Source organism: Sarcophilus harrisii, chromosome 2 (genome assembly GCF_902635505.1).
Source record: "Sarcophilus harrisii chromosome 2, mSarHar1.11, whole genome shotgun sequence".
Classification (NCBI taxonomy): Eukaryota; Metazoa; Chordata; class Mammalia; order Dasyuromorphia; family Dasyuridae; genus Sarcophilus; species Sarcophilus harrisii.
Window position 1 is genome coordinate 352,564,553 of NC_045427.1, and position 15,666 is coordinate 352,580,218.

The window sequence follows — 15,666 nt, forward strand, 5'->3', positions numbered from 1 at the left end:
TGCTTTAGTGTATATATCTACTGGTGTGGTCTGGTCTGGTATCTGCTTTCTGAAATATACATGGGCAGATCTTTCTTACTCCATTTTAGTTTAAAATCCATTGAAAGGGATTCACAAAGGCTTCAAAACTTCAGTGTATACTGCTCCTCTTTAGGCATACTTAACCCTGGCTTAGAACCCAATATTCTCGTATTTTAAGCTACGACAAAGAAATATGAATCTTGGAAACTAGCAGAACAACAGGAGAAATGCTAAATTTCTGACTAAAGGAGATAATAATAGTTAATCATAGAGTTTTGTAAAAAGAAAGTTAAAAACCAGTCAGAAAATAAGGATGTTAAATATATTTACATATATAACCTATATTAAATTTCTTACCTTCTCAATTAGAGGAGAGAAGGAAGAAGTAGAACTTTCTGAAACTCAAATTTTTTAAATGAATGTTAACATTTTTTATATATAATTGGAGGAAATGAAATTTTAAAGTTTTAAAAAGAAAATAAGGATGTAGGAAGAGCAGGCGGGTTTTTGAAGTATATTGAAACAGTTATGAAAAATTTAAGTGTTCTATTTTGTCTACAAAATACATGTGTCTGGGTACACATGTATTATTGAAATGTGAGTCCTAAAATGAGAAGCAATTTGTGAAAATGGACTGAAATGAGTGCTACTGAAAAACAAAAATATAGATAAATGAAATCTTCCAGTTTCCATATAGAAGAAAACTATAAAAGCTTATTTTCTGTCTAAATAAATGATACATCATTTTAAAGACATTTTTGAAAAGGCAATTTTTTCTAATATTTAATCTTTCTAAGGCATGAATTTGTATAACATAAACTTCCTTCATTCATTACAGCTAGTTTGACTTCCAAAGGTCATGAACAATAAATGCCTCTACCACAGGATTCATTCACTGCAATCTTGCAGGTTTGTGTATGCTATTTGGAATGTTTTAAAGAGGTCAAGGCAGGGAATGTGAATGATATCAGGAAGAGAAATAGGGAAAAGGAAAGAATGTGGCTGAAACAGGAAGAGGGAATTTGGCTAAAAGTGTAATTGGTTTAAACTCAAGCATCATTTGAATTTTTTTCATAGAAATATCTGGTAGAATCTCATGATAAGGGATTCAGCATCTTTTAACTCTACCATGACTATACCTAAAATATAGCTGTTTAGTTAGGACAGCCTGATAGTTCCGTGTATGAGCTTGGAAATTTATTGTATGTCCCTCATTTATTTTATTTTTTTTTTATTTTTTAAATAACTTTTTATTGACAGAACCCATGCCAGGGTAATTTTTTACAACATTATCCCTTGCACTCACTTCTGTTCTGATTTTTCCCCTCCCTCCCTCCACCCTCTCCCCCAGATGGTAAGCAGTCCTATACATGTTAAATAGGTTACAGTAGATCTTGGTGTATGTCTCTCATTTGAAAACCAGACTAGTTAAATTAAGATAGACCTCTCCCCACCAGACTGGCTGCAAAATAATGAATTTTTTCCAGTTTCAACAGCACTAGAAGACTCTGAAATCCAAGGACTTGTGATTGTCATAAGGGAGAGAAGAAAGAAATAAGCATTTATGATTATATGCCAAGTATCATATATGTTATATATGTGTACACATGTATATATGTACACACATGTGCATATGTATGTGTATGTATGTGTATGCACACACACACACATATACTTTTTTTTGGTGAGGCAATTGAGGTAAGTGACTTGCCTAAGAACAGTATTAAGTATCTGAAGCCATATTGTACCATGTATATTCTTTATAAGTATTATTTCTTTGATCTTCATAACTCTGTGAGATATATGTTATTGCTGTCCCTTTACAGACAAGGAAGCTGAGGCAAACAGAGATTAAATAACTTGCCCAGAATCACATGGCTAGTATATAGCTGAGGCAGAATTTGGATATTTCTGACTCTAGGCTCTATCTGCTATACAGCTTATTGGTGGGAATATTTGCTCTAACAGAATTGTAGATCCTTAAAATAATCATCATAGGGGATCTATAAACAAATTTGTAATTGGTGTAAGAGTTTTTTGGGGAGGGGAAGGAGAAAAGCACTTTTTAGCAATAATAATTTTAGCAATTGACATTCATATAGCAATTTAATTATAAGGCACTTTATTCATTCTCTTATTTAAACTTCACAAAAACCTTATGAGAAAGATAGAAGTAGGAGTAATAATGACAATGGATGATGATGGTGATGTTAGTACTATAAGTATTATTATTCCAGTTTCACACATCAGAAAACTGAGGCTGTGAGGTTTGGTGATTTGTCTACAATCCCTCAGAGAGCAGGTGTCAAAGGCAGAATTTGATCCCCTGTCTTTTCTGACTCAGAATCTGGTAGAGCACTATGGTACTTCTCCAGGGAACCTTATTCAAACCACTCAGAATACCTGCTTCTTATTTCTTATGCAAATCTTGTCCCAGTTCTCCTATAAATCTTCTTTATGTGGAGGTACTATAGTGGATATCAGTGCTTGTGTTCAAATCTTGATTCTGCCACTTAAATCTTGGGCAAGTCAGTTCAGCTACTGCAGCCTCAGATTCCCCATCTATAAAACAAGATGGCTGGACTAGGTCATCTCTGCAGTCCATTTCAATTATAATTGCTATTTAGAGGATCCTAAATCTCTTCCCATTTCTGATCTTCATGTTGTCCATCAATAAAATTAAGACGAGAAACTAGATCACAAGATGATAGATTTAGAGCTGTATGGGTTTTTGGAAGTCACCTAACCTAATCCCCTCATTTTAAAGATGAGAAAATTGATTCTGACAAGGTTAAGTTACTTGCTTAAATTTACATGGATAGTAAGAATTGGACCTAGGCCCTCTCACTCCAAATTTAGCTCTCTTTCCACAGTGCCAAGTAGTCTCCTACGTGTCCATTATGTTAAGTTCTGATGGTTTATGTTTTCTTCCAACTCAGACATTCTATGGTTCTGTAATTCTAATTTATTTATTTATAATTTATTCTAATTTATCTTTCTTGAAAGTATTTTCTTATATCAGCCAGTGAGAAAAAGGGATTTGGAGTTACCATGAACTCTCTGATATCACTAAAATATAAATAGGGTGAAATCACCCATAAAATGTAAGAATATAGCAGAATGTATTAGAAAGTAGAACTTTACAGTATGTTATTTACCAGAAGCACATTTGAAACATAAAAATTCTCACGAGTTAAAATAAGCAACTGGAATAAAATCTGTTATATTTCATTTAGCTGAAATAAAGGCTTAAAAGCTCTGATCATTATTGATCAACCCATACAGAGGGTTGATCCTTAGGTCATACAGAGACCTAAACATAAAACATGCTATCCACTTCCCAACAGAGAGGTAATGGATTCAGAATAAAACATACATTTTTGGGCACTGCCAAATTTTTTCTAGTTAACAGAGGGCAAAAGTGTCCAGAAAAAAAAAAAAACCTGAAAAAGAAAAGTGATTACTTCATCTTAGTATTTGTGAAAATGAAAGTTGGGCCTGGTTTAACATGCACCCTATATTTTGGGAAAGCAGATTTTAAAGATTCAAAGAAAGGATAAGGAAGTCACATTGGCCTAATATCCTCCAGAGAAGTCAATCCCCAAACTGTCAGAAGCCCCCACCCAGGGATGAATTATGAAGGTATAAAGAGAAATTAGGAGAAGGAATAAGAATAATGTAAAGCTTCAGTTTATTCATGGGTAAAACTGGGATAATGATACTGGTAGTAGTGTTAGTTATTATTATTATTACTACTACTGCTACTTGACTCTCAAGGTTATTGTAAGCTCAAACAAGATGATGAATGTAAAATGTCTGTAAACCTTAAATTGTCACATATGTGGCCTCCTAACTTTTTTCATCACATATTCCTATCAATAAAAAAACTTAGAGTACTTGACATATACATATATATTCACTTTTTTATAAATTATATACATGTACTATTGCACTGATAATTACGTACATTAAAAATCCCACAAAAATAAACATTATAAATGATGAGAATACAATGTAATAATATCTTCAAAATAATATTTATTTATTAATGGTTCATGTTCAGTATTTTTCAGTTGTGTCTGACTCATCATGACCCCATTTGGGATTTTCTTGGCAAAGATACTGGAGTAGTTTGTCATTTGCTTCTCCAGCTCATTTTACAATTAAGGAAACTGGGGCAAATGGAGTTGTGACTTGCCCAGGATCAATTAGTAAATGTCTAAAGCTAGAGTTGAATTCAGGAAGATGAGTCTTCTTGAATTCAGGCCTGGTGCTCTATCCACTGAGTCAACTAGCTGCAAATTATTAATGGTACAAAAATTTTTTTGCTCTAAGATATTACTAATAATGGCATTTTAAATGAGAATGAGATAGAATATGATGCATTCTTTTTTAAATTTCTTTTTTTATTAAAGCTTTTTATTTTTCAAAACATATGCATGGATAATTCTTCAACATTAACCCTTGTAAAACCTGATGTTCCAATTCTCCCCCCTTTCCATATCCTTTCCTCTAGATGGCAAGTAGTCCAATATATGTTAAATATGGTAGAAATATAAGTTAAATCCAATATATGATGCATTATTTATTTCATTTTTTTTCTGAGGCAATTGAGATTAAGTGACTTGCCCAGGGTCACACAGCTAGGAAGTATTAAGTGTCTGAGGTAGGATTTGAACTCAAGTTCTCCTGATTTCAGGGCTGGTATTCTATCCACTTCACCATCTAGCTGCCCTGATGCATTATTTTTAAACAATTTTCTATAACAGTAAATTTAAGGGCTAGCTATAAGTTCACTCTATTTCAATTTATGAGCTCTAACTAAAAACATACTTCACAAAGATATATTGATTCCATGAAAGAAATACATCATTGGGTAGTTTGCTAAGTTATGATACTCACTTTTTGATAGCATCTACCAATTATTCATAGATTTTTAAAAATTAAATTTAACTGGTAAATTTCCATCTTCTTTAAAATCAATCAATCGTTCTTGCAAATTAATTAGAAAATGCTGTATTATGTATGTGTGTGTATATGAGTTCAAAACCCAAAGGAATAGATGCAATCAATAGTCATTATCTTAGAGCACAGTGTCTTGGGGATCTGTACCTGGGCCTTTTCTGTTTGACATTTTTATCTGTGACTTAGATACTGATCAAATTTGCAGATGACAGAAAGCTGATAGGGATAGCTAAAATGTTTGGATTTTAAAAAATCTGGATTAGATCTCAACAAACTAGAATATTTGTCCTTATCTACTCCCAGAAGATTTAGTACGGATAAAAAATTTATCTTCCCAAGTAGAGGGTGTGAGAAGTTTGTTTAAATAGGAGTTCATGTCAAAGATATCTGTGCTTTTAATGAATGGGCTGAAAACTTACAGAATCAACAGTGCTACACTAACCCCAACAAAGGCTAATTTAGCCTTGGCTATATTAAAAGAGTGATGGAGGTGGTTGTCCCATTATGCTCTGTGCTGATTATATTATGCCTGGAGCATTGTGTTCAGTTTTGGGCAGCATATTTAAGGAAGGGCATTGATAAGTTAGAAAGTGTTCAGAGGAGAGTGAGTTGGATAGTAAAAGGTCCTGAAGACTGAGATATATGAGTATCAATCAAAGAAACTGGAGCTGTTTGTCTAGAAAAGGGATGAGATAGATGATTGTTATCATCAGGTGTAACAGACTGTCTCAGAAACTGTCTACCTTCTTTCTTTTTCTGCTTTCCTTTTTATTTGCACAGACATAGGAAAGGGAGACAGAATATGGCAATGGCTGGAGAAGACTGCATTTTTCGTAAGTCCTCGGCTTCAAGAGCATGGTACTGATTGGAGGAGGGCAGCGATTAATTTTCTAAGAAGCCAGGCAATCTGGAGGTTAGCACTAATTGTTGGGGGGAAAAAAGGAGATTTCTGAACCTGAGGAGGATCCAAAGTGGATGGAGGAGAAAACAGTGATGGTATCCAAGAACACAAGAGGGGTGTTGTAACTTTATCTTCCAGGCCACCTATAGAGAGTTAATGAGATAGGTAGAGCAGGGAGAGAAGACATTCTGGGTTTTATAAACCACAGAGCTCAAGAGGACCAGACGAGGAGGAATAGAGAGAAATCCAGAAAATACATTCAATGAAGTCTGCAGCTTTTTATTTCAGTTGTAGAAATCATGAACTTTGTCTATCTAGACTACATGCTTTTAAGCATTAAGAGCCTGGAATAGGGAAAGAATCAAGAGGGAGAAAATAAGGCTTGAGTCCCTAGGAGGATGGAGAGTGGCTACTTTCTGTCCTGAGTAAATGGTGCATATTTCTAAACTTAGCAATGGTCTTGGTTTCCAGCAAGCATGGACCTAATAGCTTAGATACAAGTTACTGTGCCAGAAATTCCCAGAGGCATTTGGGTAAAAGGGTTATTAGTTAATGAGAAGCCTCCAAGATAGAACCTTGGGTGTCCGTAGTTCAGAGTAAACTTAGGCCCTAGGCTTCACAGATGCTTGATGTACAGGGATTGAAATTGTTTTATTTGGTCCCAGAGGGCCAAACTGGAGAGGCAGATTTAACTTTGATATAGGGAAAAGTTTCCTAACAATGAGAGTTGATCTAAAGCAGAATGGGTTGCCTCTAGAGGAAGGAATGCATTTCCTATCACTGAAAGTCCTTAACTGAATAACAACAACAACAGCCATATTAAATGTCAATTTAAAGTTTGCAAAATACAGATGTTAACTTGTTTGATTCAAGAATACGCTACTACCTTTTCATAATGGGGTAGGGGAGAATTCTTGAGTAGGTACAGGTTGAAAAAGGTCCTTCCAACTGTCAGATTCTGGGATTCTGTGAAGGTGAGAGGGTAAAAGTGGTCTGACCAAGGTTGGTCAGCCAGTAAACTAAGGGGCAGCAATATTTATGAAGACAAAAATCTTTGAAAGACTTAAGAACGCTGATCATTTCAATGACCAATGATGATTCCAGAGGACTTATGATCTATCTGCATGTGTACACGTGTGTCTGTATGTCTCTCTGCTTCTGTCTCTGTCTCTCTTGCTCTCATTGTCTTTCTTTCTTGCTGTATCTCTCTTTCTCTCTTTCTCTGTCTCTGTCTCTGTTTCTCTGTCTCTGTCACTTTCTCTCTGTCTCTGTCTCTCTCTCTCTGTGTCTCTCTCTGTCTCTGTCTCTCTCTGGACAATAGAGAATTTTTAATTTGGTTATGCATCTTTGTTTTGCGGTTTCCCCTTCCCTGTGGAAGAAGGGGAAAAAGTGGCAAGGAAAAAAATTGATTTTGGTTAAGTGAAAAAAATAAATCTTTTGAAAGCATAAGAGATGAAGATAGCGTAGGGTAGTCTGCTTACCAATGAAGGATACAGCCTTGGTGTTGATGATACCACTGGGCAGTAGGTGGAAATCGAACTCTTTACCATCAACCACCACAGTGTGTCCAGCATTATTTCCTCCCTAGAAAGGAAAAAATTTATTCATCAGAGGATAAAGGGGCTAGGGCAGGTTTGGCTAAACCCCTAATCCGGGGTTAAACCCACATGCTCTCATTCCTCAGTCTCATCTGATCTTGACCTGGATGAAAAGGCATAGTGAAAATGCATTTTGGGGGCCACTGAACTCAGTACTTAGGGAGTCAGTTACTACAGGGCTAGTTAGCTGTGCAAAGAGAGTTATTTTTCTCTCCTAGCTTCAGGTTAAACCTTAACCCTGGCTCCAGAGAATGACAACCCTAGTCCCATCCTGAATCCTGACCCTGTCCTCAGAATGAACCTTGACCCTAGCTCTGGTCAGCCCAGTCCTGGAAACAACAAATGGCAGCCCACTTTGTCTTATCCTATTATGTCCAACAGACAGCTTCCTAAGAACATGTGGCTATTTGGTTATTGGGATTTTTTGGGGGTGGATCAGAGAGGGGTATTGATAGAGCACATAAATAATCATGATCCCTCATACCTATTTTCATTTTGTGTGCCTTTCTGAGTCTTTCTGGCAATCTATGTCACATTGTCCTTCAAAGAATAAAGGGAAAAAAACACAACTCTCACAGTCCGGCTTCTCAGGTGCAGGATATGATTAAATCTGGCCACAATTTAGTGGGTTTTTATCTTTTTTTTCCCTCTGGCTAAAGCCATTCATAGGAGAAAAACTCTTGAACCAGAGGTCAGAACAGCTGGGTTATAGTGCAAACCCTGTCACTAACTGTGATTTTAGGCAAATCACTTGCCCTTTTTGATCCTTAATATCCTAATCTGCATAAATCCTTGCCCTGCCAGTTTCTCAGGGCTGCTGAGAGGCCCAAAAGAGACAACAGATGGGTGCTTTGTATGCTCTAAATTGGTCTATGAATGTGAGGGAGTATTATTTAGAATAGATTGTCAGAACTAGAAAGAACCTTAGATCAGAGGACAAAAAAGATCTGAATTGGGGGGGGAGGGGGAAGATAAGTTAGCTCAACCCTTTCATATTCCAGATGAAAAAAAACAAGACTGAGGAAAGGAGAAAGAAGGCATTAAAAGGTCACAGTAAAGACAAAATTAGTACTAGAATCCAATTTCCCTGGATCTATTCTTTCTACTGCACAAAAGTATTTGCTTCCTGAGGGCTCAATTTCAGTGAGCAGCAGGGAAAGTGAGGATGGGGAAATTGAAAGGATATTTTATAATATACTATAGATAAAGTACAAAATGGGCAACTGAATTATTGACTACAATTGGCAGCAAAATCTATTGGAAGGACATTGGGCTAGGATTAAATAGGCTTGAGCTTGAGTTCCTTCTCTGTATTTCATTTGCTATTTAACCTTGGAGAAGTATATTCAATTCTCCGGGTCTCAATTTCTCTAGTTGTAAAGTTTTTGTGGTTCAGTAGTTTCAATCTTATCTGACTCTTTGTGATCTCATTTGAGCAAATAAATTGGAACAGTTTGCCATTTCCTTCTATAACTCAGTTTAGAGTTGAGGAAGTGAGACAAACACGATTAAATAAATTGCACAGCTAATAAGTCTGAGACTTTTTGAATTTGTCTCACTGACTCTGGGCTCAGCACTCCATTAGCTTCTTTTAATAAGTTATAATAACTTCTTCCCAGCCTCCTTCAAAAAAGTTGTTGTGAAGTTCAAATAGAATAGTACATATAAAAATATTTGAAAAGTTAGAAGTCCTATATCTATGTTGGGAATTATTACCAAAACCTTCTTGTTTGGTTAACAGGGATGCCTTGTTACACAGGTCTTGAGAATTGGACCCACCAGATTCAACCATAAAAGCTTAGGCAAGGACACAGCTAGATAGATACACAAGTAATGTAAAATACTCCTGTGCTCATTTTTGGCAATTAACAATGAAGTACTCACAGATGTGTGGCATATGGCCAGCCACATTACCCACAATCTGCTTGCCCCTCAGGAGCCAGGTGCAAAAAGGCCATTTTAGGAAGGAAGAATATTCCAAGGCTCCCTAATCCATCTGTTGGTCCTTGAAGCTGGACAGCATTATATACAAATTGAGTGTCTGGAAACTCGAGGGATTCTGGATTCAGTCTTTGAAAAGGTCTCCAAAGTGAAGACAATAGAACATGATGTATACTTGGAATCAATCCTGGCTCTGTTCTCTGATGGTGAAACTTAATGAAAGTCCCTTTTCTTTCAGACGCAGTTTTTCCCATGGTGACAAGGGAGATAATAACCCCTCTCCTCAGGGTGAGGATCAGATAAAATAATGAAGGGAAGGAAATAAGCATTTATATAGAATCTACCATGTGCCAGACACTGTGCTAAGAATTTTACAACTATTATCTCATTTGATCCACACAATAACCCTGCCACATAGGTACCATTATTATCCCCGTTTTAACAGTTAAGGAAACTGAGGCAAATAGAATGTAAGTGACTTGCCCAGAGTCACAAAGCTAGTAAGTGTTGAAAGCTACATTTTAACTCAATTTTACCCTGACTTCAGGCCTGGTGCTCTATATACTGTGCTTCAGTTGTTTCAGAATAAGTATTTTGAAAAATATAAAAAATGATAATCAAATATAAGATGCTTTTCTAGTTCCCTAATGTGTCTATATTATGTCTTTATGATATTTTTATCATTAGACAAATGCAGTATAGTGGTTAAGTACTGGATCTGGAGTCACTTAGCATTGGGCAAGTCATCTTACCTCTATCATACATAAAATAAAAATAATATTCATTACTAATATTATTATAGCTCATCCCTACAACCTCAGGGAAATCTAGCTCCCTTCCACATCTCCCTCCTGGACTCTGCTCATAGCTTAAGCATTCTCTCTGGCCTTCTTATTTTAAAAAATAGCTTTTTTATTTTCAAAATACATGCAAAAATAGTTTTCAACAATCATTCTTGCAAAACCTTGTGTTCCAAATTTTTCTCCCTCCCTTCCTTCCACTCCCTCATCTAGACAGAAAATAATCCAATATATGTTAAACATGTGCAATTCTTCTATACATATTTGCAGTTATCATGTTGCACAAGAAAAATCAGATCAAAAAGGAAAAATAAATGAGAAAGAAGACAAAAAGAAAGGAAACAACAAAAAAGGTGAAAACACTATGTTGTGATCCATATTCAGCTCCTACAGTCCTTTTTCTGGATACAAATGCTCTGTCTATCACAAGTCTATTGGAACTTGGCCTCCTTGTTTTTTTGAGACAATTGCAGTTAAGCAGCTTGCCTAGAGTCACACAGCTAGTAAGTATCTGAGGTTAGATTCTATTCCAGAGCTCCCCTGCACCACCTAGCTGCCCCCACCTACACACAACTCCTCCCTCCCTGGCTTTCATTCTTCACAACCCTTTTATCTGTGTGCAGAAAAGAGTCAGATTTCCTGTATGGCTTAGAGCTCATTGAGAGGAGGATGTGACTCAATACAAGGAAACATTTCTCCATCGCAGCTGTCCCAGGCTGAATTGTCATGATAGGTAGTGAGTTTCCACTTCCAGCAGAAGCACCTGTTAAAGCCATTGTAGCAGGGATTCTTGTCCAGATGCTGGCTGAGTGAGGGGACATCTGAGGTTCCTTCCTTCTGAGAATGAAATTTTGTGATTCTGGGGTCAGCAAGACTTTCTGCAGGCTGTCTTCAGGACCTCCTTGAATCAAGATTACTGAGACTTGGAATGATCTCTCTCCATCCCCCTAAGCATCCTAATGATCCTAGAGCTCAGTTCCCTATCAATACCAATTTCCTGTGTATATATATATATATATATATATATATATATATATATATATATGTATAGTATATATACATGTGTTTTATATATATATATATTCATTCATTAGGTTCATATGTGTGTGTGTATATATATATATATATATATATATATATATATACACACACACACACATATACAGAGTAGTTAGATGGCTCAATGGATAGAGTACTTGACCTAAAGTAAAGAAGACCTGAATTCAAAGCCAGCTCCAGACACTTACTAACTTCGTGACACTGGACAAGTCATTTACTCTCTGTTTCCCTTAATCCACTGGAGAAGGAAATGGCAAATCACTCCAGTATCTTTACCAAGAAAACTCCAAGGATGGTGTTGATATATTTGGGTTTTTTTGTCCATAGGGTCATGGAGAGTGAATATAACTGAATGACTGAACAACAATATATAAATATACAAATATATGCAAATGACTTAGTTTTAGGCTTTTTAAGTTGAAAGGGACATTAAAAACTGTCTAGCCCCACTTTCTCATCTTATAGAAGTGGGAACCACCTCCATCCAGAGCTAGAGGAAGGTACTTATCCATGGTCATGCAGCTAAGAAGGAGACAGCTATTAAAACCTAAGTTTAATGACTCATAGAATGCAGAGCTGGAATTGGACTTTAGAAATTATCTAGTGCACCCTTATCACTTTACAAAGGAAGAAATCAAGGCATAGAAAAGAGAAATGATTTTTCCCAAGATCACACAACAATTTAGTGGAAATGCAAGGACTAAAATCAGAGAATAATACAGCACGTATTTAAGTACATACTTCCATGCTAGGGGCTAATTTAATGAATGGGAGCTTTTGTGCTCTCATTGTAGATTCCCTATGCAACTTTTCTCTCTCTTCCTTATGTTTCTGATTGAATGGGTTTCCTATGTGAATTAAGTGAGTTTTCAAGGGAACTGAAAACTGTGAGGAGTGACTTCAACTTTGGGCTATGATAGAGGAAAATAAGAGGAAGGATTCCTAAAGTACCTAGAGGTTGTATCTGTGAAAAACTTCAAGGATCCTTTAATGATATGCACTAGTAAAATGGAAAATTCACCATCATACCTGCAAAGACTTTTAATACTAAACTGGTCTGAAGATCTGGAGCAGAGTTTTTTATCTGATGTCTGTGAACTTGGTTTTAATTCATATATACATACATATCATGTGTATAGATATAGATAAATATAGATATTTGTATATAGATACAGATAAAAAGAGATATACATAGGTATCGATAGATTAGATGTAGATATAGATAGATGTACAAAGATATAAATAGATATAGGTATAGATAGATACAGAGAAATATATAGTTATAGATAGAGATATGCATAAGTATAGATATGGATAAGTATAGAGATAGAAATATACATAAGCATAGATAGACATATAGATGCAAATATAGATAGGTATAGATAGATATAGGTATACATAGGTATAGACAGAGATATATAGATAGGGATATGCATAGGTATAGATAGACATATAGATAGTTATACATATATAGATCCAGATAAATATAGCTAGACACAGATATAAATAGATATGGCTAGATAGAGATATACATAGGTACAGATATAAAGAGATGTGTATATGTCTATATGTAATGAAATATGATTATATATTTATACATGCATATGCATACATGTGTAAAATATAGAATTAAATTCCAAATAATTAAATATATAATTATTTTGTAATTTTGTAATTTTCTTTTGTTTCTTTTGTAATTCCATATGCTTTCTTCCTTATACCATCACTCTGAGTCTTAGTTTCTTCATCTACAAGAGGGAGTTAATAATACATCCCTCCTCATGCTCTCTTCTCCAGTGACATTGTCCTTCCTGCTTTTCCTCATATTCTGTCTCCCGACTCCACATTTCCATTAGCTGTGCCTTGTCCCTGGAATGTTTCTCTTCCTCATCTTCATCTCTTATCTTTCCTGATTCAAGTCTCAGCTAAGAACCCACCTTCTTCAAAAAGCCTTTGCTGATCCCCCTCAGAACCGTTCCTCTGGGGATTATCTTTCATTTATCCTGTTTATTCATGGTTTTTTATGTATTGTCTCTTCCCTCAGAATGTGAGCTCCTTGAGATCAGGAACTGGTTTTTGCCTTTCTTTGCATCCCTACTGCTTAGCACAGTGGCTGGTACATGCTGTTCAGTTGTTAAAGACATATTTGATTCTTCACAACCCTGTGGTCATATCAATGCTATCCATGAGATTTTCCTGGCAAAGACACTGGAGTGGGTTGTCATTCCCTTTTCCAGTAGATTAAGGGAAACAGAGGCTGGGTGACTTGTTCAGGGTCATACAAATAATAAATGTTTGAGGTCAGATTATTTTAAATTATTACAATTTTTCAGATCTTCCTGGCTCTAGTCCCAGTGCTCTAATCACTAAGTCATCGACTTGTTTTTTAAATACTTATTGACTAACTGAAATTTTAAAAATATTATTCAGAGGAAATATTATTCTGGGCTTCACCAGACAGCCATAAAGATCCAAGACATGCATAAAAAGTTAAAAATCTCTGGGCTAAAACTCTGCCAGTTTCTGAAGGAAGCTTCAAAGGAGATAGGAGATTTCTGTTCAAAATCTATGACTAAGGTTAGATGAGCTTTGGTAAGAAGTCACTGGAAGATCTATGCTGTGTGCAATTAGATTGTGAGTTTCCTAAGAGGGGCCCTGTGTTTTTTACTTTGCTTCCCTTTTTCTCACAAATGTGTTAGAGCAGTGTACATAATGGCTACTAACAAACATAATTTGTTCTTCTGTATTTTCAGTGGTTTAAGTCTCAGGTAGTAATTAGACCTTTCCAAGACTGACTCTGCAAACTTAATTATAAACTGGTAGTAGTCCCATTCTAGAACATCTGCATCATCTAGCACAGCTGAGGAAGAAGGAAAAGATGGCATATGGGAAAGATGAAGTTAGAGTATATAGAGGAATAGCGTCCAGAGAGAAACAATGCAGACCATTCTCTCAGGTCTCCCTGGAACTTCCTTCACAATACATAGAGAAGGTAAAGATTTAAGACGCCTGCTCCTGCATCTCCATGCACTGTCCTGCTGGGAGCTTGTGTCTATAGGAGCATTGGGATTGCATAACCACCAGGAGTCAGACAAGGTCAGAGGTCAGAGGCCCCCTTTCTCTATTCAAATAGGGAAGGAAACCTGAGCTCTTCTCTTGGAAAGCTCCAAGTCTGGGGAGAAAAAAAGGAGGAATACCTGCCCTCAGTGAGCTCATTCTTCACCCTTAGATAGCTCCCAGTTTGGTAGCTATGGGACTCACACACATAAAAGAGTCAGAACAAGATTAGAGATCTAATGTTCTCCTCAGAATCTAAGCTTTGCTTTGCTTTGGATTTGATGAGGAAATCTGGAAAGGGGAAGACAAAGGAGAGAATTTCATGTAGGGGACACCATATGAGTAAGGACAACTTAATAAGGTATTGATTCAATAATAAGAAGATTGTTCTAGATGGAACAGAAAAGGAGTTTTTAAAGATAAAGCTGGAAAGATAAATTGAATTTAGGGGAAAAAAACTAGCAATATGTAAAGAATGAATTGGGGAACAGATAGATTGAAATCAGGGAGGCCAATTAGAGGCACTAGTTCAGACCAAAGATGATGAGAACCTTAAACCTTAAACTAGATTCAGGCCTTGGTTATGGAGAAGTGAATCTGGGATACATTTTTAAAAAGAAGAAAAACAAGATTCAGTAAATAGACTTGACATTGGGAAGAAAGGAGAAGAAAGAAGAGTGACAAAGGTTTCTTGCTCATAATACTTAATCACAGGCTCTTGTATTTTCCTTTATTCTCTCTTGGTGGTTTTGCCTGCTTTAAAAAATCTCCCCACTTCAGCTCATCCTTCATTCAGCTATGAAAAAGATTTTCCTAAAGTGCTGATCTAACCATGTCATATCCCCTACTCTATAAACTCCAGCAGCTCCCCACTGCCTCCAGGATCAAATACAAAACCTTCCATTTGGTATTCAATGCCCATTATAGTCTAGTCTCTCCCTATCTTTCCAGTTTTCTCATATCTGTCATACTCTTCAAAGGCTTCTAGGCAATGAGACTTGCCCAGGGTCACATAGCTAGTAAGTATCTGAAACTAAAATTTGAATTGGAGTCCTCCTGACTCCAGGGCCAGTGCTCTCTCCATTGTACCACTCTGTGCCTAACAGAAAAACACTGGGAAAACATAGGTAAGGAGGTGAGGAGGGATATATTCAGGAATGGATATAATAGAAAAAAGAAAAGAATATCACTTTAAAAGGGTAGCTAGTGGGGCAATGTTCTGGCTCTGGAATCAGGAAGGCCTGAATTCAAATCTAGCCTCAGATGCTTATTATTTATTAGTGTATGACTCTGGACAAGTCACTTAATGTTTATCTCATTTTCT

General features: G+C 36.3%; 1 protein-coding gene across 1 annotated transcript in view; it reads right to left on the reverse strand.

Annotated features, from left to right (window-relative positions):
- ADSS1 (adenylosuccinate synthase 1) overlaps positions 1 to 15,666 on the reverse strand; it is an 80,246-nt gene that overhangs the window by 37,390 nt on the left and 27,190 nt on the right. Inside the window, exon 2 of the mRNA XM_031953139.1 lies at positions 7,369 to 7,471. Within this exon, the coding sequence (XP_031808999.1) occupies positions 7,369 to 7,471 (103 nt within the window). The remainder of the gene's footprint in view (positions 1 to 7,368; positions 7,472 to 15,666) is intronic.